The sequence below is a fragment of the Bos taurus genome, chromosome 2 (assembly GCF_002263795.3).
Source record: "Bos taurus isolate L1 Dominette 01449 registration number 42190680 breed Hereford chromosome 2, ARS-UCD2.0, whole genome shotgun sequence".
In the NCBI taxonomy this organism is placed as follows: Eukaryota; Metazoa; Chordata; class Mammalia; order Artiodactyla; family Bovidae; genus Bos; species Bos taurus.
Genome location: NC_037329.1, coordinates 118,374,643 through 118,398,354, shown reverse-complemented (window position 1 = coordinate 118,398,354; position 23,712 = coordinate 118,374,643). Strand labels below are relative to the sequence as shown.

Sequence of the window (23,712 nt, the reverse complement as noted above, 5' to 3'; positions counted from 1 at the left end):
GACGCTTCACCCTCTGAGCCACCAGGATACCATGACCAAAAAAATCAAATCGTTATGACTAATGTTTTCAATGAACAGTATATTTTTGGTACCAGTACTTTTTATTCAGGGAACAAACATGTACTGAGTACCTTGTTGTTGTTTAGTTGCTAAGGTGTGTCCTACTCGTTTGCAACCCCATGGACTGTAGCCTGCCAGGCTTCTCTGTCCATGGGATTTACCAGGCAAGAACACTGGAGTGGGTAGTCATTCCCTTCTCCAGAGGATCTTCCTGACCCAGGGACTGAACCTGGGTCTCCGGAATTGCAGGCAGATTCTTTTTTTTTTTTTAATTAATTTATTAACTTTAATTGGAGGCTAATTACTTTACAATATTGTGATGTTTTTTGCCATACATTGACATGAATCAACCATGGGTGTACATGTGTCCACGATCCTGAACCCCCCTCCCACCTTCCTCCCCACTCCATCCCTCTGGGTTGTCTCAGAGCACCAGCTTTGAGTGCCCTGCTTCATCATTGAACTTGCACTGGTCATCTGTTTTACATATGGTAATACACATGTTTCAATGCTATTCTCTCATACTGTCCCACCCTTGCCTTCTCCTCCATGGTCCAAAAGTCTGTTCTCTACATCTGTGTCTCTTTTGCTGTCTTGCATATAGGTCATCGTTACCCTCTTTCTAAATTCCATATATATGCATTAATATACTGTATTGGTGTTTCTCTTTCTGGCTTTCTTCACTCTGTATAATAGGCTCCAGTTTCATCCAACTCATTAAAACTGACTCAGATGTGTTCTTTTTTTATAGCTGAGCAATATTTCATTGTGTATTTGTACCACAACTTCCTTATCCATTCATCTGCCGGTGGACATCTAGGTTGTTTCCATGTCCTAGCTATTGTCAGCAGTGCTACTGAGCCACGAGGGAAGCCCAGTGAATACCTAGTGACTGTTAAATGCACTCCCATCCTTGTTCCATTTCATAGCCTCATGACAATCTGCCTGTAATATCCCTATATTACAAATGAGAACGCTGAGCAATAAAATTTAAATAATAAGAATGTTAAGAATTAAGAATATCATTAAGAATGTTATGGGTTAATTGAAGTTATGGGAGGACTCCCCCTCCCCCCCGACCCCCACCCCCTACCCTGAGGAATGCCCATCACCTGCTTCTTCCACCACTCTGGTTGTAGCACTGGTCTCTGCCAGACATGACATCGAAGCACCAAGATCACTGCCTGACCAAAAAAACAGAACAGAAAACAGTGAAGCCAGATGCTGGGGCAAAACAATCAGGCCCAGAGTCTTTGGGGACTGGCAGCAAGTGCATTTAAGGAGCCCAGAAGCAGCGACCTTCCCAGCTACTCAGAGCACTGACCCTTGGAGAAACTGCAGATGCAAAGACTGACAAATTTCTGACACAAAGAAGCAGCCGCTCTGCGCCCCGCACAGCCTAGAAGGGGACACAAGCTTAGCAAAGCATCACAGAACAGAGTCAACAACAGACCATCATAAGATGAGGATTCTCCACCAGACCAAGTCAGGCCTCTAGAAGTTCCTAGGGGGGAAAATTAAAAATTTATTTCAGAAATTGAAGTAGGGACTGTGCCACCCTCCCCTAATTCCCCTTTTCTTTCTTTTCTTTCTTTCTTTTTTTTTTTTTAATAAATAAGAAGCTTGAGACCCCCAGTAGACAACAATACAAAGACCATCTGAGCCTGATGGATCTCATCCAACTCTTACAGCCTGACCCCAAATTCTCAAGTGGAAGGTAGGTCAGGGGCACTCCTGGCTGAGAGGGCTTTGGCCAGGCCATCTCACTGCATGATCTCCACCAGCCATTCAGTACCTAGCAATGGCTTATCTTGACTTCCACAGCCATGGTGAACCGGCCTTGGTCCCTAGAGTTGCCCTGACTGGTGACCTTACCTTACTTCCTACAAAGTCCCCACCCCCTCTTCATCTACTCCCTCCCTGTACAGGTCTGTTTAATCTGTCTTGTTAGCCTCTCCCTGAGGATTCAACGTCTGATTCTCCTCCACTTTCTCCAGAATGGCAACCCTCTCCAGTATTCTTGCTTGGGAAATCCCATGGATAGAGGAGCCTGGTGGGCTACAGACCATGGAGTCGAAAAGAGTCGGACATGACAGAGTGACTTTCACTTCACTTCCCTCTTTGTATATTTCCCTCCTTTTGTTTCTGGGTTTTGTCTGTCCCATTAGGCTACCAGGGAGTATCCAGGGTTGAACACACAGGCTCTGGGTTCAGAGTGCCTGGTTCCATCCTTGCTCATTTGATCCCAGGCCAACTACATACAAGGTCTTTCTAGATTTCAGCTTCCTTATCTGCAAAATGGGCCCATGAGTGATAATACCGTCCAATGGCAATAAACCCACAACTGCCAGAAGAAACTTTCAATCAAGTGAGCTGTTATTAACTTGCTTGTTTTTGTTGTGTCCTTAGACTGCAAGGAGATCCAACCAGTCCATTCTGAAGGAGATCAGCCCTGGGATTTCTTTGGAAGGAATGATGCTAAAGCTGAAACTCCAGTACTTTGGCCACCTCATGCGAAGAGTTGACTCATTGGAAAAGACTCTGATGCTGGGAGGGATTGGGGTCAGGAGGAGAAGGGGATGACAGAGGATGAGATGGCTGGATGGCATCACTGATTCGATGGACGTGAGTCTGAGTGAACTCCGGGAGTTGGTGATGGACAGGGAGGCCTGGCGTGCTTAGATTCATGGGGTTGCAAAGAGTCGGACACAACTGAGCAACTGAACTGAACTGAACTGAACTGACCTCTTTCTCCTTTCATTTCTTCTTTTTCCTCTCCCCTCTCTCTCAAATACCCACATCTTCTCCTCTGCATCTCTACCATTCCTCACCACTGAATCCATATGACCACCTTTCTCCTTGAATATTCCTGCTCTTGAACAACCTCCCCCACATTTAAATCAGTCCTTTCTTCTGCCATCATCAACGGCCTCCTCTTTGACATTGACCTTGGGCCCATAGTGATTAGCCCATCACAACTTCACATTGATCTTCTCCTATAGGATTCTTTCTAAATCACAATGACTTCCAGGCAGCCATTCTCTTTAAATCTGGTTACTGACACCTTGGGTTCCTCTTCCTTTGTCTTGGTATTTGGGGCAAAAGCCTCTTGTCATAGCCACTCCTCCAGGACTTAGCCTCTGCTTAGATGTTCATACAAATATCCCTGCCTAACTTCTCCGTGGTCCTTCATCGTTTCTTCCCTGATTCTCAATCTTTGCTCAGGACTCGGGCCTCTGCCTCCCCTTCTCTTTTTCCTCTTAGCAAGGGAGAATTGGTTTGTTCTTGGTCTCAATCACCTTGCTCAAGGCTCAGTTGGATGGCAGGCCTCTCCTCCCTCTCTTCTCCATCAGTTTCTTCATAACTAAGTCTCTCTTGGATTGCTGAAGAGAAAACACAATTAAAGTTCTCCACCAGAGACCAGGAACATCATCTCAGAATTACACATTTAGGTATTTCCAGCTCTCGGGTCACTCAGAGCTCAGTGGATCCCAACCTTCATGGTAAAGTTCCCCCATCTTCCTTGGACAGAAAAGAGAAACCCCAGCAAGGGAGCAGCTATGTTCCCTGCATAGAAATGAGCCACTCAAATATAAGGACAAAGGAGTCCTGGGAACATCCTGAGGCTGTCAGTCATGTACAATAAACGTCACACCATGTGGACAACACATGTCAAAATAAATAAGGGAAGTGAAATGTGTTAACTGCATTGTTCAAAATGTAAGAAAGAAACAAATTTCTTCTGAAGCATGACTAGGATCCTAGAGAGGGATGTGTGTGTGTGTGTGTGTGTGTGTGTAAAAGAGAAAGCCCAAAGGCTTTAAAGAAGGCTCTAGATAAGAGGAGGTTTGGGCTTAATTGTGTTGGGGAGGATGCTCATCTTCCAAAGAGACAAACCAGAGGGTGTGGGGAGCGTGGTGGGGTTGCTAGTCGGAGCTCCCAGAGTGGTCCAGATCCCACAAAAAAGGAAACTCTGAAGCTGCACACAGGGATTGCCTATTGCGGTACTGCAGGGCATCCCCACGACTCCTGGACCATGGACCCAAGAGGCTGCCAACAAGAGGAGGCCAGGACACCAGCCCAGAGACCCTGCATGTAAGTAACTTAGCAGATGTAGGAGGAAGGAAATAAACCAAGGAGCCTAGTGGGTAGATCACTGCCAGGAGTCTAGGAAGGAGACATGGTGGGAGGCTGCCTCAGAGCTGATGGCAGGAGCGCCTCCTGGGAAAATGCCCAGTAAGGGGTGAGATGAACAGGACTGTGGGAGCCACGGGTACTACTTTGTCTTCCCCAGAGCATGGGTCAAGTTCCAGCAAAGTCAGCTGGCAGGTATGAGGAGGACAGTGGCCCAAAGCCCAGAAAAGGTGAAGGAGGCCTAAGGGCGGAAGGACTTTAGCACACGAGACAGGGATGAGGGCGGAGCCTAGAAACAGGAGAGGTCCTAGAAATAGGACCACAGTCCCCATCCTCTGGAGTTTAGTCACTGACCCAAGCTCTTGTGGACAGCAGTGACCTCTGCCAGGGGCAGGGGGTTGGCAGCAAGTGTAGATGTGAGTCACCAGCATTTAAAAAGGATAAATTATACCTTCTCGGGAAAAAGTCAACATTTAGTTATATGTGGCACCAAAAACAAGCCCTGGAAGAGAATAGCCTTTGTGATTATTTGAGGAGAAAATATGATTAAAACCATTTTTCCGTTAAGGGAAAATTTGATATAAGTTAACTTTTGTGCTAATTACTCTAGAAATCTGATGAACGTGGCCTTTCTTCTGTGTTACCAGGTCAACCCTGGGTTTGAGGGGTTAAAATGACCTGGACTGGGAGAGTCTACCTACGGACTGTTCTTGGGTCTTCTTTGAATCACCACATTCTTGGGTTGTGGTGATTCTTATAATCTGGCTTGTCCCTCTAGGGGACCCTGAAAACCTATGATTCTGGAGTTGTTGAGATACTGACCCTGTTGATCTGTTGTTTCTAAGCCAAGATGGATCCTATACCCACAGCTAAGCTTGAGATGGGTAGTAATCAACTCAGTGGACTGCTGTGTAGACCACTGCTGGCCTGTTATTTGTCATCTAAATCAGATGCCACTGTGGCTCTGGTCCTCCTGTGAGTCTAAGTATCTGGTTAAGCAGATCTCCAGGTTGGTGGTGTACCATAACCTTTATAACATGAGCTTTGAGAAGAACTTGGTGGCTCAGATGGTGAAGAATCTGCTGAAAATGTAGAAGACCTAGGTTGGATTTGAGAAGACTTAAGTGTGCTTTGTTAGCTGTTATATCCCCACTGCTCAGCACCAGTTATGGCACGTGATGGGAGTTCAATATATACTTGTTGAACAGAATTGACCTTGAACATCAAAAGGTAGAAAATAAGCTAATTACCATTTTCAAAGCTTTTACGAACATGATTTAAATCAGGATATTCCTGCATGTTGACGTCGCTGAACAATGCTTCCAGAAGCGACTGGTTAAATGTCTTTTCCAGCTCACTGAGAACATTGTACACCACTTTTGGTACAGGGACCAGGTTTCTACAAGAATCTTGACAGTCCTTAAAAACAATGAATGAAGAAAAGTATAAATACAGACTTCCAGGTTACAAGAGAGCCCTAGAAAGAGATTTCAAGTTAATGTATTCCAATTTCCATACATAGGTGTCTTTTCACGTAGAGGTTTAGCATTTCTGTATATTTGTATGACTACTAAGTGAAACAATAAATCCCCTCTTCTTAAAACTATCCATTTGTGAATCTGATCTCCTCACCCTAACTTACATTAGATGTAAGAAGGCACAATTCTGAAGGTTAAAAGAGGGTTCAAAGTTAATGAATATGTAGCTAAGAGCCTGGTCAACTCTTTGAGGGATAGACTTGGCAGGTGACGAGCCACTATTCTGTTGACTGGACAACTCCTGCCCCTTCACCAATCCTGACTTGGCCTGGAAGAGCTCAAGGAAGCCAGGGGACAGTGCTTCATTTTGTGAACTTGGCCACAGGGAAAGCATGTTCAGAGGACAAGCTGAAGACCTGCACCCCTGTATCTCCAACAATGCCTATTACTAAAATTAACTCAAAGTCCAAGACTCCAGAAAGAGCACAAATAAATACATAAATAAGGAAATAAATAAATGGAAAAAGAAAAACCCCTGTTGGAGAAAGAAAACTGTCAGAGAAAGAATAGCAAGCATCTACTCCCAAATTTGTCCTAACAAGACATCAGTTCCCTGTGGGTTTTAATGTTCTCAGATCTAAATTGGTTGCTTTAGTCACTAAGTCATGTCCAACTCCTGTGACCCCATGGACTGTAGCCCACTAGGCTCCTCTGTCCATGGGATTCTCCAGGCAAGAATACTGGAGTGGGTAGCCATTTCCTTCTCCAGGGGATCTTCCCAACCCAGGGATCAAACCCAGGTCTCCTGCATTGCAGGAAGATTCTTTACCCACTGAGCTATGAGGGAAGCCCAACTGTTTAAATTGATGTTTTTCAAAAAGAAATGCTGTGTCAATTATTATTTCACTAAATCATCTCATTTAAATTATTCATGAATTTATTACACTTACTTTTAATTCTTAGTTTATGCTGTACTAAACATCTGTGTATTAAACATCTGTGGAGCACAACTATTTTAGATCCAGCCTGCCTGACTCCAGTGGCCACCAAGAGCACCGTCCCTTTGATCAGAGGAAGGACTGTCTCCAGTGATGCCTGTTTCCACTCTCTTTCTCCCTTTCTACCTCACAACAATACTTGAACATTTGCAACAATAGTTAAGAAGTCTTCTATTCATAGGACACTCCTCAGTTAGCTAGCTGTGCTCAGGATATAAAAACATAACTTAGTTTGGGACTGGTTTACCAAATGGTGACATAAGAAACCTCACTTACTTCATACATTTTATTGGTGATGAGTTCGCGGTCACGAAGGCCCTCAAAGAAAGGAAATGTCTTTTTAATTGCAGTTGAAATCTCCACTTTATGTCTTTTGAAGTGCCTGAATATAGTCTCAAAGACAAGCCTGTCTTCCGTGTTCTGATTTTCTGTGGACATCCTAAGGAAGAAGAATATCATGTGAAAATGGTCATCAAGATTCCGAGATGCTTATGAAGGCTGTAACATTTTATATATAAAGAATAGATTGTGAAGAACCAACATATATAAAATAAGTGGTTTCAGTACAGAAATAAAAGCAATGGAAACAACAAACAATGATATAGTTGAAGAAAAGTGTGGAAGTTAAGAAAGACTAAAGTACAGGACTAAAGAAGTCCATTCCAGTCTGTCCCAATCAAAACCATTATAAAGATATCCGCCTTTGTCTGATATATTTGGGTACTTTTCAGTACCCAAAATGCATTGGGGAATAATCACTTTATTGCATCAACATCCTGTAAAAAATGTTTCTGGTTAAATACTGCCGATTAAAGAGAATCATTTATCTTCTTTTTATTATTGCCACCACTTTCCACTAAAAATGCTAATAAAGGGATTGGATTCACAATGACAAGGAGAATGGCGGGGGGCAATGAGCAGATAAGAGAGTTCTACCAAAATTTATGAGACAAAAAGTAATCAGATCAGATCAGATCAGATCAGTCGCTCAGTCGTGTCTGACTCTTTGCGACCCTGTGAATTGCAGCATGCCAGGCCTCCCTGTCCATCACCAACTCCCGGAGTTCACTGAGACTCATGTCCATCGAGTCAGTGATGCCATCCAGCCATCTCATCCTCTGTCGTCCCCTTCTCCTCCTGCCCCCAATCCCTCCCAGCATCAGAGTCTTTTCCAATGAGTGATCAGAGGATCGCTAACCACTATTGTAGGTGGAAAATACTCCCAGAGGTCAGGAAAGCAACCAGTGAGTCCTGCAGAACCCTGGAGACCCAGTGGAGATCACAGGGGAGACATGTTGTGGAAAACTGATGTGTTATTTGAAAAATTAAGAACAGAACATCATACCTTCCACCCTCAGTTTGCATCCTGACCACTTGCACCCAGACAGCCGCTCAGAGGGAAACAGCGCTATCCTTTTTGTAACCATATGTTAATTTTACTTGTTACTGAACTTCACACGGTCTTCCCAGGTGGCAGTAGTGGTAAAGAACCTGTCCGCCAGTGCAGGAGATGCAAGAGGTGTGTGTTCAATCCCTGGGTTGGGAAGATCCCCTGGAGAAGGGCATGGCAACACACTCCAATATTCCTGCCTGGAAAATTCCATTGACAGAGGAGCCTGGTGGGCTATCATCCATAGGGTTGCAAAGAGTCAGACATAACTGAGTATGCAGGCATGATTGGACTTCATATTCCCTGGTGGCTCAGATGGTAAAGAATGTGACTGCAATGCAGGAGACCTGGGTTGGGAAGATCCCCTGGAGAATGGAATGGCTGCCCACTTCAGTATTCTTGGCTAGGAAATTCCATGACAGAGGAACCTGGAGGGCCACAGTCCGTGGGTTTGCAGAGTTGGACATGACTGGGTGACTAACACTTTAACACTGTATACATGAAAAAACTACATCACGTATGCTTTGTGCCTGACTTCTTTTGCTCATCATCCATGTTAGATGAACAGAAATTTGGTTCTGTTATTGTTCAAGATATTCCATTGTGTGGACCTACCACAATCTACTTATTCATTTTCCTGTTTATGGACATTTGGGTGTATTCTGGTTTGGGACTAGTTTGAATAAAGCTGTGGTTTTTGTACGTTTTTTGGTGACAAGATGTTTTAATTTCCCTTCAGCAAATAACTCGGAGTGGAATTGTTGGGTCATTGTGTAGGAGTATGTTTAATAGTTTTAGAATCTGTCAAACTATTCCAAAGTCTGTTAGAAATAAGCTTTCTAGTTTTAGCCATTTTAGTCTATAATATATAATATGGTATTTCATACAGTTTTAACCTGTATTTTTTTAATGACTGATAATATTGAGCACACTTCCATATGCTCATTGGCCATTCATAATCTTCTTTTTTGAAGTGCCTTTTCAAGCCTTTGGCCCATTTATACTACTGGGTTGTCTTTTATTATTTATTGATGTGTAGGAGTTTGTATATATTATAAAATAAATGTTTTGTTTAATATACGTACTGTGAGTGAAAAAGCTGGCTTAAAATTCAACATTCAAAAACTAAGATCATGGCACCCAGTCCTATAACTTCATGGCAAATAGAGAGGGAAACAGTGGAAACAGTGACAGACTTTATTTTCTTGGGCTCCAAAATCACTGCAGACAATGACAGCAGCCACAAAATTAAAAGACGTTTGCTCCTTGGAAGAAAATCTATGACAAACCTAGACAGTGTATTAAAAAAGCAGAGATATGACTTTACCAACAAAAGTCTGTATAGTCAAAACTACGGTTTTTCCAGTAGTCATGTATGGAGGTGAGAGTTGGACCATAAAGAAGGCTGAGCATCAAAGAACTGATGCTTTGAACTGTGGTGCTGGAGAAGACTCTTGAGAGTCCCTTGGACTGCAAGGAGATCAAATCAGTCAATCTTAAAGGAAATCAACTCTGAATATTCATTGGAAGGACTGATGCTGAAGCTGAAGCTCCAACACTTAGGCCACCTGATTTGAAGAGCCAACTGATTGGAAAAGACCCTGATGCTGGGAAAGATTGAGGGCAGGAGGAGAAGGGGGCGACAGAGGATGAGATGGTTGGATAGCATCACTGACTCAACGGACATGAGTTTGAGCAAATTCCAGGAGACAGTGAAGGAGAGGGAATCCTGGCATGCTACAGTCCATGGGGTCACAAAGAGTCGGACACGACCGAGCAACTGAACAGCAACAGAAATGTGTTGTGAACATTTTCACCCATTTTGTGGTTTGCCTTTATTTTCTTAACCATGTATTTTGATGAGGAGAAATTTTTAATTTTGACAAAGCCAAAGCTATTATTTTTTTTCTTCTGTGGCTAACAACTTTAGGGTGCTGAGAAATCTTTGTCTCCCCCAAGCTAATTAAAATATTCAAAAATTAATTTAAAGTGTAAACCTGGTTCTACTTCTAGATTTTCTACTCTGTGCCATTTGTCTGTTTGCCTACCCTTGTGCCAACAGTATATTGATCTGAATCGACAGCGTATAGAAAGACTTGAAGCCAATCAGGAAAATATTACCTTGGATTTTCTACGTCTTTTGGTTTTCCACATATCTTTTAAAATTGATTTGTCAATTTTTACAAGAAAAGCCTTTTTGAGTTTTATAGGGTTTGCATAGAACTTTTAGATTCATTTGGTGTAAAGTGACATCTTAACAACACTGAGTTCAACCCATTTATTTAATTTTCCTTAATCTTGCCAGAAGTGTTTTTAGCTTTCAGTATCAGGGGATGCAGTGGTAAAGGATCTGCTTGCCAAAGCAGAAGATGCAAGAGATGTGGGCTTGATCCCTGGGTGAGGAAGATCTCCTGGAGTAAGAAATGTCAATCCACTCCAGTATTCTTGCCTGGGAAATTCCATGGATAGAGGAGCCTGGCGGGCTACAGTCCATAGGGTCGCAAAGAGTCAAACATGACTGAACACACACACATGCACAGGAGTCATACACTTCTTTCCTTAAACTTATTCTTAGCTATTTTATTCTTTGTGGGGCTACTTTAAGTGATTCTGCTTTTTAAATTATTTCTAACAATTGTATGAACATAGAATTGATTTTTAAGAAACAGTAACCATGTATTCATGACCTTTCTAAATTCATGTATTCTAGTAAAGTATTTGTAGACTACTTTTGGATTTTATAGAAAAAATAACCATGGCATCAGAAAATAAAACTCTTCTGCTTCTTCCTTTCCAAAAATTGTTTCTTTTTTCTTTCTTCCTTACATTGTTTCTAGCCTTAGAGAAAATGCATTTAATGTATGCATCAAGTATGATGTCATACACACGCAGATACGCACACGTGACAGAGGAAGTTTCTGTTTGTTACTAGTTTACTGAGAGTTTTATCATGGTCAGATGTTGATTATTATGAAATGGACCTATTGAGGTGTTCATATGGTTTTGTTAGGGGAAGCACACTGATTGAAACCTTCCACCTTGGCCAGGCACCGTAGTAACTATTTACATAAGTTGTTTTACGACAGGAGGTCCTGGTAAGGAACACGGAACTAATAAGCCTCCATCAACCATAAGAGTTTGGGAAAGGTCAAAAGGAGACACCACAGGTCCGACCACCTCCCAGAATCCTCTCTGGCATCCATCTTGGCTCAACAAGGCCTGCACCACCAGGAAGGACTCTGAGTCAGAATGATTGGCTAAAGACAACCCGGAAACTAATCCCATCACCATAAAATCCGAGACTGCGAGCCAGAGCAGTTCTCCTGGGTTCCCTTACCCTACTGCTCTCCACCCGGGTGCCCTTTCCCAATAAAATCTCTTGCGTTGTCAGCACATGTGTCTCTTCAGACAATGCATTTCTGAGTGTTAGAAAAGAGCCCAGTTTCGGGCCCTGGAAGGGGTCCCCCTTCCTCCAACAGTTTTCCTTCTTTATTCTTTAATTTGGTGAGTCAGATGCATTGATTTCCAGAGCCACCTCTTAAGTAGAAACAGATAACCACAGTTCAGCAGACTTTTGAGGAAATCCTCCAACTTCAGGAAGAAAGAATAACACTAAAAAGAGAAAAAGGTTACCCCAGGAGAAACAGAGATATTGTAGGAGAAACTTTCAAAACCTCTAAAATTTTTATAGAGATTTGAGAACACACATTGTACCCTTGTTTACAAAGAAAAAGGAAATAACAGAGAAAGAGATAGTGGTATTAGATGTTTTAAAAAAATTGATTTTTAGAAATTTACTAAGATTTACTAAAATGGTTGTAAAATAAAGTTGGGGGAATTCCCCAGAAAATTAAATAGATTGTTGTTCTTGTTTAGTTGCTAAGTCATGTCTGACCCTTTTGTGACCCCATGTATTGCAGACCATCAGGCTCCTCTCTCCAAGGGATTTCCCAGGCAAGAATACTGGAGTTGGTTGCCATTTCCTTTTCCAGGGGATCTTCCTGACCAAACTACATTGTAGGCAGATTCTTTACCACTGAGCCAGCAGGGAAGTTCAAAATAAAGCGATTAAAAGAAAAAAAAAAAAATTCCAAAAAAAAAGAGATTAAAAGAACACAAAAGAGCAAATTTGAGAGACAATACCGGAGTCTAGGGCTCCCGGTGTAACTCAGCTTTTAAAGAATCCACCTACAATGCAGGAGACCCTAGGTTTGATTCCTAGGTCAGGAATATCCACTGGAGAAGGGATAGTCTACCTATTCCAGTGTTCTTGCCTGGAATATCCCCATGGACAGAGGAGCGTGGAAAGCTATAGTCCATGGAGTTACAAAAAGGCACAGCACAGCATATAGGAGTCCAAGATTACTTTAGAGGCCTAACAGCAACCTTATTAGAGTCAAGAAAGATACTCAAGAAAATGCAGAGGAGGACCATACCAGAATTATTTAAGGAGATATGATCTCTATAGAGTAGAATAACATGGATTTCTTTAAAGGAGTTAGAAAAATGAATTTTAAAAGAACCAAACCAGAAGCTACCAAGAAGCCCACACGCCACAGAGAAGACCCAACACAGTCGAAAATAAATAAATAAATAAAATTTTAAGAAAGAGAACCAAACCAAGGCACATAATGATGAAATGCCAACACCTAAAAAAACAGAGAAGAACTTAAAATATTCCAGAAGGAATTAAGAAATTGGTCACTTATTGAGGATGATGGCAAGAATAACTTGAGACATCTCATCAGTAACAAATCTAGGCCTTCAAAATGCAGAGTGAATCAGGACAACTCCAGACATGCAGGGCTGAGAAATTTCACTCTACAAACATCCATTTTGAGTGTTGTTCCTAAAATTTTCTTTATTTCCTTTATGCTTATGTCAATATATAGAGTTAAGGTTTAAAAACACAATTTACACATACTCTAAAATTTTTATGCAATCATTATTTTCCTTTCCATTCACACCACTGTGCCCCTGGGGAAGCCAATACAGATAAGGGCCATGAATGACAAAATGTCATAAGCGAAGGGAGAAGGGAATTGCATATACTCTGCTATAAGGTACGTGTGCTACAGAGGAAGTGCTATAAAATGTGTATTATAATCTCTAGACAACCATCAAAAACATTTTAAAAGAAGTATAATTAATATGCTAATAGAATACTAAGATAGAATCATATAAAATGTTAATTAAAATTAGAGAAGGCAGAAAAAAGAGTGGGGAAAAAAGAGACACAAAACAAACAAATACAATAAATAAAGAAGAGTTAAAACATGGTAATGTAATCCAGTATATCAATAATTACTTTCAGTGTGAATGGCCTAAATATTCCAATTAAAAGCAGAGATAGTCTGTAAAGCACAGGAAGCTCAGCTCGGTGCTCTGTGATGACCTACATGGGTGGGAAGGGGAAGGTGGTGGGAAGAAGGTCCAGAGGGAGGGGACATATGTATACATATGGCTGATTAACTTCATTGTATCACAGAAACGGACACATCATTGTAAAGCAGTTATATTTCAATAAAAAAATAGATTGTCAAAATGACTGAGAAAATGAGACTGACTTTATCTTATATTGTCAATAAGAAAAAACCCATAAATATAAAGACACATGCTAAGAATGGAGAAGGAGGGACCTCCCTGGTGGTCCAGTGGTTAAGACTTCACCTTCCAAGTAGAGGGTCGGGGTTAAATTCCTGATCAGGGAGCTAAAATCCCATATGTCTCATGGCCAAAAAGTTGAAACACAAAACAGAAACAGTGTTGCAGCAAATTCAATAAAGACTTTAAAAACAGTCCACATTAAAAAAAAATCTTAAAAAAAGAATGGAGAAGGAGATACCAAGTCAACACTAATCAAAAGAAAGAGTAGCTATATTATTTCCAGGGAAAAAAGGCTTTAGGACAAGAAAAAATACTAATTAAGAGAAAGGGAGCATTACAAGAAGACATAACAACCCTTAACATGTTATTTACACATGGTAAACACATAGCATCAAATTGTGTACGGTAAAAATTGACAGAACAGTGACAGAAACAGACAAATCCACTATTTCAGTTCGATACACAAACAGCACCCCCCCCCTTTTTGTAAGTAATTTATAGATCAAGCAGGTAGAGAAGCCGTCAGAATATAGCTGACCTGAACATCCATTACCAATCAACTTGATCTAGTTGATACTTTTAGAATACTCCATGCAACCATAGCAGAATATACATACTCCTCTGGCTGATTCATGTTGGGGTTTGGCAGAAAACAGCAAAAATCAGTAAAGCAATGATCCTTCAATTAAAAAACTAAATAAATTTAAAAAAAGATCACATGGAATAATCACCCTTACCAAGAGAGAATCCACTCTGGGCTGTAAAATACATCTTAAATGTAAAAGAATAGAAACCATAAAAGTACATTCTTAGACAAAAAGAAATTAAACTACAAATAAATAACAGAAAGAAATGAAAAATTCCCCCCAATACTTGGAGAGTTAAAAATACATCCAGGTAACACATAAGTCAAAGGAAAAGTCTTAAGAGAAATTTTAAAATATTTTGAACTGAATGAAAATAAACCTACAACTTATCAATATTTGTGGGATGCTGAAAAAGCAGTGACTACAAAGAAACATATTCCATTGAATATACGTTATTATGTATATATTAGAAAAGAAGACAGTTGTAAAATCAGTAATATGTTTCTCCAACTGGAATGTGGGGGAAGAAAGCTTAAGCCTAAAACAGTAGAATAAATGAAATAAAGGAGCAAAAATCAATAAATTGGAAATAGGAAACAAAAGAGAAAATTCCACAAAACCTAAAGCTTGTTCTTGGAAAAGATGAATAAAATTGATAAACTTCTACCCAGGCTAACTAAGGAAAAGAAGAGAAAGAAATCACAAGTTACCAATATTAGAAATGACAGTAGGATTTTCACAACTGATTTATGAATATTAAGAGGATAACAAAGGATTAGTATGAACAAATCTATTCCCACTAATTTGGTAAACATTGAAAATTCGGAATTTGAAATGCAGTAAGACAACACCTAGACAGCATATTGAAAAACAGATATTACTGTGTTGGGTCAAAGGCGATGTTTTGTGGTTTAGAGGTTATTTTTTTAAAAAGTGGAAGAAAATGGAAAATAGTACACTGAGAATAAGTAAAAATAGTTTAGCATCAGGAAATCTCTTTATGCAATTTATTACCTCAACAAACAAAAGGAGAAAAAGTATATAAATATATCCATAATAATTTTAAAAGAGAATTTCTTAAGACCTAACAGCCATTTTGTGAAAACTACATGAAATATACAGATACTGAACACAATATGAAGTCTACAAAAATAACAAATATTACAGTAGACATTGAAATGATGAAATAATTTTAATAGAAAAAAAGACAGGGATGCCTACTACTACCATCATTGTTATATGTATATTATATATATACATATGTTTAGAAGTTTTGATAAGAAGATGAAGTGATTGGTATAAATATTAAAAACATACATATATAGAAACCCCAGAGTTCTAACTAAAGTCTGTAAGAACTAGAAAAAGAATTTGCCAATGTGCATGAATAAAATTTATAGATGTTATTTGGAACACCATAAATTGAAAAGAAATAAAGTAATATTTCAAATGTAATAGCAAATATATATGTGTGTATAAACACTGGAAAACATGAAGAAAAACTATAAAATCTTATTATTGATTTATATAAAATATTATAAGATTTATATAAAATCTTATTGAAGGTATTAAAACAAGACCTAAATATATAGAGATAATATAACTTGCTTCCAATCAGGAAAGCATAGTAATTTTAAAATGTCAATCCTTCCAAAATTATTGTAAAAGTGTGGTACACTTGCAACTTGTAATCCCATTGAAATTGTATGTGGTTTAAATAGACACTTCTCCTAAGAAGACATACAGATGGCCAAAAGGTACAGGAAAAGATGCTCATCATCACTATTAGAGAAATGCAAATCAAAACTACCTTGAGGTATCACCTGACACTGGTCAGAATGTCCATCATCAAAAATCTCCAAATAATAAATGCTGGAGAGGGTGTGGAGAATGCAACTCTTGGTGGAAATATAAATTTGTACAGCCTCTATGGAGAACAGTACAGAGGTTTCTTGAAAAAACTAAAAATGGAGCTACCATATAATCTAGTGATTCCACCCCTGGGCATATATTCAGAGAAAACCATAATTTGAAAACATACATTGCAGCACTATTTAAATAACCAGGACATGGAAGCAACTTAAACATCCATCAACAGAGGAATGGATAAAGAAAATGCAGTATATATATATACACACACATACACACACACATACACACATTTGTATGTACATATATGTGCATATACACAATGGAATATTACCCATCCATTAAAAAGGACACAGATTGCTATATTGAGTGAAGTAAAGTCAGACAAAGATACCTACTATATGATATCAATTATATGTGAAATCTAAGAAAATGGTACAAATGAACTTATTTACAAAACTGAAACAGAGTCACAGATGTAGAAAATAAACATGATGCAGGGAAAGAGGGGAGGAATAAAGTGGGAGATTGAGATTAACATATACAAATGACTGTATATACAGTAGAAAACTAATGTGTGTTTTTGTGTATGCTTGGTCACTCAGTCCGTATCTGACTCTTTCTGACCCCCTGGACTATATCCCAGCAGGTTCCTCTGTTCATGGAATTTTCCAGGCAAGAATACTGGCGTGGGTTGTCATTTTCTACTCCAAGGGACCTTCCCAACCCAGGGATCAAACCCACTTCTCTTGCATCTCCTGTACTGGCAGGCGGATTCTTTATCACTGGGCCACGTAGGAAGCCTAGATAACTAAGAAGGACCTACTGTGTAGCACAGGGAACTCTACTCAGTTCTCTGTAATGACCTATTAATATATGGGAAAATAATTTAACAAAGAGTGGGTATGTGAATATGTATAACTGATTCCCTTTGCTATACAGCAGAAACTAACAACATTGTAAATCAACTCTATCCCAATAACAATTAATTTAAAAAAGAAAGTAGAAAAAGATTTAATACATTTAAATGTAAAAAACAATATAGACATTAAAATACAATGTATAAATATATTTTCAACCAATATGACAAAGGCTTAATATATATGATATACAAAGGCTCCAGCCTATTGATAAAATGACAAATAATTCCAAAGAAAATGGACTTGGACAGCTTAGAGAAGAGACAGTAAAAACCTCCAATAAACATATGAATACATACAAACTAAAATGGTAATGAGAAACCATTTTTTACCCCTTAGATTGGCAAAAATAACTTCTTAAATGACATTGCAATGTGGGAAAAGATTCAAAGAAACATACATGCATTGCTGGAATGAGCAAGAATTGCTATAGCCTTTTCAGAAAAGATTTAGCAATATCTAGGAGAAGGCAATGGCTCTCCACTCCAGTACTCTTGCCTGGAGAATCCCAGGGACGGGGGAGCCTGGTGGGCTGCCATCTATGAGGTCGCGCAGAGTCGGACACGACTGAAGCGACTTAGCAGCAGCAGCAGTAAATTTTAAGACGCATAGATTGACCCAGAAGTCCATCATACTGTTGGAACCTATCCTGTGAAAATAAAAGCACCATTATGCATATTAAAAGCTCCACAACTTTCAATGGCTCCCTACTTCCCCCAGAGTAAAAGCCAAGTCCTTACAGTGTTAGAGGACCTAAAATGATCCAGCCCTTCTCTCCTCTCCTGTGTCTCACTTCTCTCTGGGGTACCTCACTGTCCTCTTTGTTATTTCTTGACTATACCAGGCATACTACAGTTCTAGGAATGAGATACTGGCTCTTTCCTCCATGTGGTATGTTCTTTGTCCAGACATCTATATAATGAATGACTCTCTCATCTTTTTGAAATCCTTATTCTGTGTCACTTCAATTAGGACCATTTTGATCAACCTACTCAAAACCATAACCAGAGCCCTCCTACCCAAACTACATACTCACAACCTCTTAATCTGGCTCTATTTTTATTGTCCATGTCCTTATCACTCCCTAACATACTAAATTACTTATTTATTTTAACTAGTGCTTATTATCTTATTCTCTGACTGTCTTCTCCCAAAATACATATGCCACAAGCATAGGAATTTTGTCTGCTTTGTCCTTCAATTTTTCTCGAGTACCTTATGCACATAAAGCACTAATAACAGCAAGAATAAATACAAACACACTGGTGGTCAAAATAAATTTTAATGTAAAAACTGACATAAAATATAGAAATATGTATGCAGAGGAGAAAACAAAATCCAGTTATATTCTATTTTTAAGGGACATGTGAAAATGAAACCACTCAATGCGATTCAAGCCCAAGGGACTGGAATAGATATACCAAACAATTACAAAGCTAAGGAGCTTTGAGTATTGAGTAGAGTTCCCTGTGCTATACAGTAGGTTCTCATTAGTTGTCTATTTTATGTATAGTAGTGTTCATATGTCAATCCCAGTCTCCCTATTTTATCCCTTCCCCTCTTTCCCTTTGGTAACCAAAAGTTTGTTTTCTGTATCTTTGTTTCTGTTTTGTAAATAACCATTTGATATTTTTGAATGCTCACTATTAACACTCTTCTAAGTGCTTGGTATGTGGTTTAACACACTTTAACTCTTCTATGCAATGGGTACTTTTTTTGAACTGCAACATTTTACAGGTAGGAAACTCAGGCTGCCCTACCTCCACAATGGCAGACCTGGGGTTCAAAACATCCCTCCCCACCTTGTACCTATCCCTTCACCTTCTACCCTTCCTTCTATCTGGCATTAGATACTACACTATTAATCATTATGCAATACTGTCTTTCAAACACTGAGAGGCCTCAAAGATGACGAGCATTAGACTACAAAAGAAATAACAAAAGACTATTAAGTGAAAAAATCTTAATCATACGTGAAAAGATCAGAATAAGTACCTTGACAAAGAAAGACCTCTCCTAATCCATCCTCTGAGAAATTGTCAAAGCTCCTCCTCAACAGTCCTTAGCTGGGAGCTCAGCTTTTGCTCTGTGATGATTTAGATGGGTAGGATGTGGGGAGGGTGGGAAAGAGGTCCAAGAGGAAGGGGATATATGTATACATATAGCTGATTCACTTCACTGTACAGCAGAAACTAACAAATCATTGTGAAACAACCATATTCCAATTTTTAAAAAAAAGTTAAAAAGAAAATAAAAATATTAATTACAGGGATTTCCGTCGTCCAGTGCTAAAGAATCCGCCTACCAGTGCAAGGGTCACGGGAATATCCCAAATGCTAAGGGGCAATAAGTCGGTGCCCCATGACTACTGAGTGCCCAGAGCCCATGCTCTGCAGGGAGAGAAGTCACTGCAATGAGAAGTCCGCACATTGCAACTAGAGAGAGCCCACATGCAGCAATGATGACTTAGTGCAGCCAAAAGTAAATAAACAAAATGAAATGAAATTTCAAAAATATATAAGTTACACATGATTGAGCAATAAACGCTGATGAAAACAATATATACAAAACCACAAACATACTCAAAGTGGCACAAAGGTGAACATTCATGACCTAAAATGCATTTATTAAAAAATAGGAAGCACTGCATACTAAGTTAAACTTGATTTTTTTGAAATTTTTATTTTGTATTGGGGTATAGCCAATTACTGAACTGAACAACTGAACTGAACTGATAGCCAATTAATATTAATTAATTAATGTTGTGATGGTTTTAGATGAACAGCGAAGGGACTTAGCCATACATATACACATATGCATTCTCCCCCAAACCCCATTCCCATCCAGGCTGCCACATAAAATTGAGCAGAGCTCCCTATGCTATGCAGTAGGTCCTTGTTGGTTATCCATTTAAATACAGTGGTGTTTACATGTCCATCCCAAACTCCCTAACTATCCTTTCCCCCAATCCTTTCCCCGGCAACCATAAGTTCATAAGTCTGTCAGTTTTTTTCTGTCTTTAAGTAGTTCATTTGTATAACTTCTTTTTTAGATTCCACATACAAGGGATGTCATATGATATTTCTCCTCTATTGAGAAGTAAATTAAACTTTAAATCAAGGTGTTAGAATAAGAAATCAAGATAATCCCCCAAGAAAGCTGAAGACTAGAATAAAGAAGAGAAAAATATATAAATATAATTTTTATAAATATTATTTTTAAAAACAGTATTTAATTAAATCTCAAACAAAAAATAAGAGTAATGAAACTAAAAGAATCAAAAGGTTCTTGGATAAGAACAGCAAAATGGAACATTTGATCAAGAGAATGAAAGAAAAGTCATAAATGAACAATGCTAGGAATAAGCAAAGGGATATGTCTTTAGTTAAAGATAATCAACAAGATTAAAATTTTATAAAAGAAATTCTTATATAATTTCCTACCAATAAATTGACAATCTAGGAAAAATTGTTACTTTTTAAAAAAACAGAAATGATCAAAACTGAGAAAACTTGAGAAATAAATAGAACTAAAACGAATAGGAGAAATGTATAATATCCTTCCAGACCTGTCCTAAACCTGCCCTCTCCCCATTTCCCTCTCAGAAATCAGTTTCAAAGAGTTTAATGAGAAATTTCCAGTCATCCTTCAAAGATCAGAACATATTTGTCTTAAATCATTAAGATAAGTTAAAAATTTTAAATCACCACAAATCATCATGAGGCTGCTACATTTCTGTTATCAAATTCAGATAAACACAAGATAAGTGATAACTATAGGTTAATGTTGCTTATAAACATGTAATATTAAATCCCCTCATAAGATATTAGTGAGTTCAGTCCAAGAGTAGATGGAAAAATAGTGTGATATGACCACATAAGAATCATCTCAGGAATTCTAGGACAGAACACGTTAGAAAATCTTTCTATGCTTTTGGTTAAACCTGGCAGATTGAACATACCTGCATTATGTCCTTCTGACATGAAATCATCTGTCAGAAAGTGACATGACAGAAAGCAAGGACGAGAGAACAGAAGGAAGGAAGGACACTGAACACATGTTAAGCAGACAGTTCTGAAGATGAGGGGTGAATGTATATTGTTGTTGTTTAGTCACTCAGTCGTGTCCAACTCTTTGAAACCCCATGGACTGTAGCCTGCTAGGCTCCTCTGTCCATGAGATTTTTCAGCAAGAATACTGGAGTGGGTTGTCATTTCCTTCCCCAGGGGATCTTCCCAATCTAGGAACTGAACCCTGGTCTTCTCAACATCTCCTGAATTTCAGGCAGATTCTTTTACCACTGAGTCACTGGGGAAGCCCAAGTGGTAGCCAGTTTCATGGAGTGAAGGGATAAGAAACCTAATTGGACTTCTCTTACCATATACAAAAATTAAGTCAAAATTGATTAAAGACTTAACTGTAAGACCTGAAACTATTGCAACATAGAGCATGGGGACTATTGATAATAATACTGTACTGTATACTTAAAAATACTAAGAAAGTATATTTTCAAGTTTTCATCACAAGAAAAACGTTTGTGGACTTATTGTGGTGATCATTTCATAATATATACAAATATCAAATTGCTATGATATACCCCTGAAATTAATATAATGTTATATGCCAATTATATATAAATTTAAAAAATCTATAAATAATTGCCAAAATTTGAAAGCAACCAAAATGTCCCCCAGGAAGTGAATGGATAAATAAACTGTGGTACATTTAGAGAAGAGAATACTATTCAGGCCAAAAGAAAATACACATTATTAAGTAAAAGAAGATAGTCTGAAAATCTATTTCCCATGAAGTGATGGGACAGGATGCCATGATCTTCGTTTTCTGAATGTTGAACTTTAAGCCAACTTTTTCACTCTCCACTTTCACTTTCATCAAGAGGCTTTTTAGTTCCTCTTCACTTTCTGCCATAAGGGTGGTGTCATCTGCATATCTGAGGTTATTGATATTTCTCCTGGCAATCTTGAATCCAGCTTGTGTTTCTTCCAGTCCAGCGTTTCTCATGATGTGCTCAGCATATAAGTTTAATAAGCAGGTATGGGAGGAAGAGAAGTGTCATAGAAGACTGCAAAGGTTCTAGCCAAAGAAACTAAAGGATAGAGTTGTCATTTACCTAGATGGCAATATTATGTAATGATTAAAGGGTCTAGACTCTGGTCCAAAGCCTCATTCTGTTCTTTAGTAGTTATGTGGCCTTGCAGATATCTCTTAACATCTCTGTACACTTGTTTCTTCATCTGTAAAATGGAATGATAAGAGCATATACCTCATGTGGGCAAATAGATGGGGAAACAGTGGAAACAGGGTCAGACTTTTATTTTTGGGGGCTCCAAAATCACTGCAGATGGTGATTGCAGCCATGAAATTAAAAGATACTTACTCCTTAGAAGGAAAATTATGACCAACCTAGATAGCATATTAAAAAGCAGAGACATTATTTTGCCAACAAAGGTCCATCTAGTCAAGGCTATGGTTTTTCCAGTGGTCATGTATGGATGTGAGAGTTGGACTGTGCAGAAAGCTGAGCGCCGAAGAATTGATGCTTTTGAATTGTGGTGTTGGAGAAGACTCTTGAGAGTCCCTTGGACTGCAAGGAGATCCAACCAGTCCATTCTAAAGGAGATCAGCCCTGGGTGTTCTTTGGAAGGAATGATGCTAAAGCTGGATGCTAAAGCTCCAGTACTTCGGCCATCTGATGGGAAGAGTTGACTCATTGGAAAAGACTCTGATGCTGGGAGGAATTGGGGGCAGGAGGAGAAGGGGACGACAGAGGATGAGATGGCTGGATGGCATCACCGACTCGATGGACGTGAGTTTGAGTGAACTCCAGGAGTTGGTGATGGACAGGGAGGCCTGGCGTGCTGCGATTCATGGGGTCTCAAAGAGTAGGACACGACTGAGTGACTGAACTGAACTGAACTGTATTAAGTGCTGGGAATAGGGTGTCAGGAAATATTTGTGGATGAATGAATCAAGTATTAGTATAATATATAGGAGAATGTGGCTAGAATTCTGAGTATATGAAGTAAGTAAGTTTTAGTTGCTCAGTTGTGTCCGACTTTTTGTGACCCCATGGACTGTAGCCTGTCAGGCTCCCTCTGTCCATGGGGATTCTCCAGGCAAGAATACTGGAATGGGTTGCCATTCCCTTCTCCAGGGGATATTTCTGACCCAGGGATCAAATCTGGGTCTCCTGCATTGCAGGAGAGTCTTTACTGTCTGAGCCACCAGGGAAGCCCAGTATATGAAAGGCATTTTTAAACAAGACACAAGGAGGATAACCTTGGTAGACATGAATATATGGACATGGATACAGACACCTTAAGGTTCATAGCAGCATTATTTACAGTTGCCAAGACATGGAGTCAACTTAAGTGCCCATTAGCAGATGAAATAGGATGAAATACACACACACACTGATCAGAATATTAGTCATTAAAAATTTTGCCATTTGCAACACTGTGAATGGACCTAGAGAGTATTACACTCAGTGAAATAAGTCAGAAAAAGACATAAACTCTGTGTTATCCCTTATACCTGGAATCTAAAAAATAAAACAAACGGATGTATATAACAAAACAGTAACAGACTCATTGATATAAAGACCAAGCTAATGGTTACCAGGGAGAAGAGGGAAGTAGGGAGAGACAA

The 23,712-nt window shown here is 39.2% G+C and overlaps 1 protein-coding gene across 1 annotated transcript in view; it reads right to left on the bottom strand.

The window, feature by feature from the left end:
* Positions 1–1,656: 1,656 nt before the first annotated feature.
* SP140L (SP140 nuclear body protein-like) overlaps positions 1,657–23,712 on the bottom strand; it is a 34,389-nt gene continuing 12,333 nt past the window's right edge. Inside the window, exons 2-3 of the mRNA NM_001130765.1 lie at positions 6,947–7,109; positions 1,657–5,613 (exon numbers count right to left, since the gene is read on the bottom strand). Coding sequence (NP_001124237.1) covers positions 5,437–5,613; positions 6,947–7,109 — 340 coding nt within the window. The 3' untranslated portion in view covers positions 1,657–5,436. The remainder of the gene's footprint in view (positions 5,614–6,946; positions 7,110–23,712) is intronic.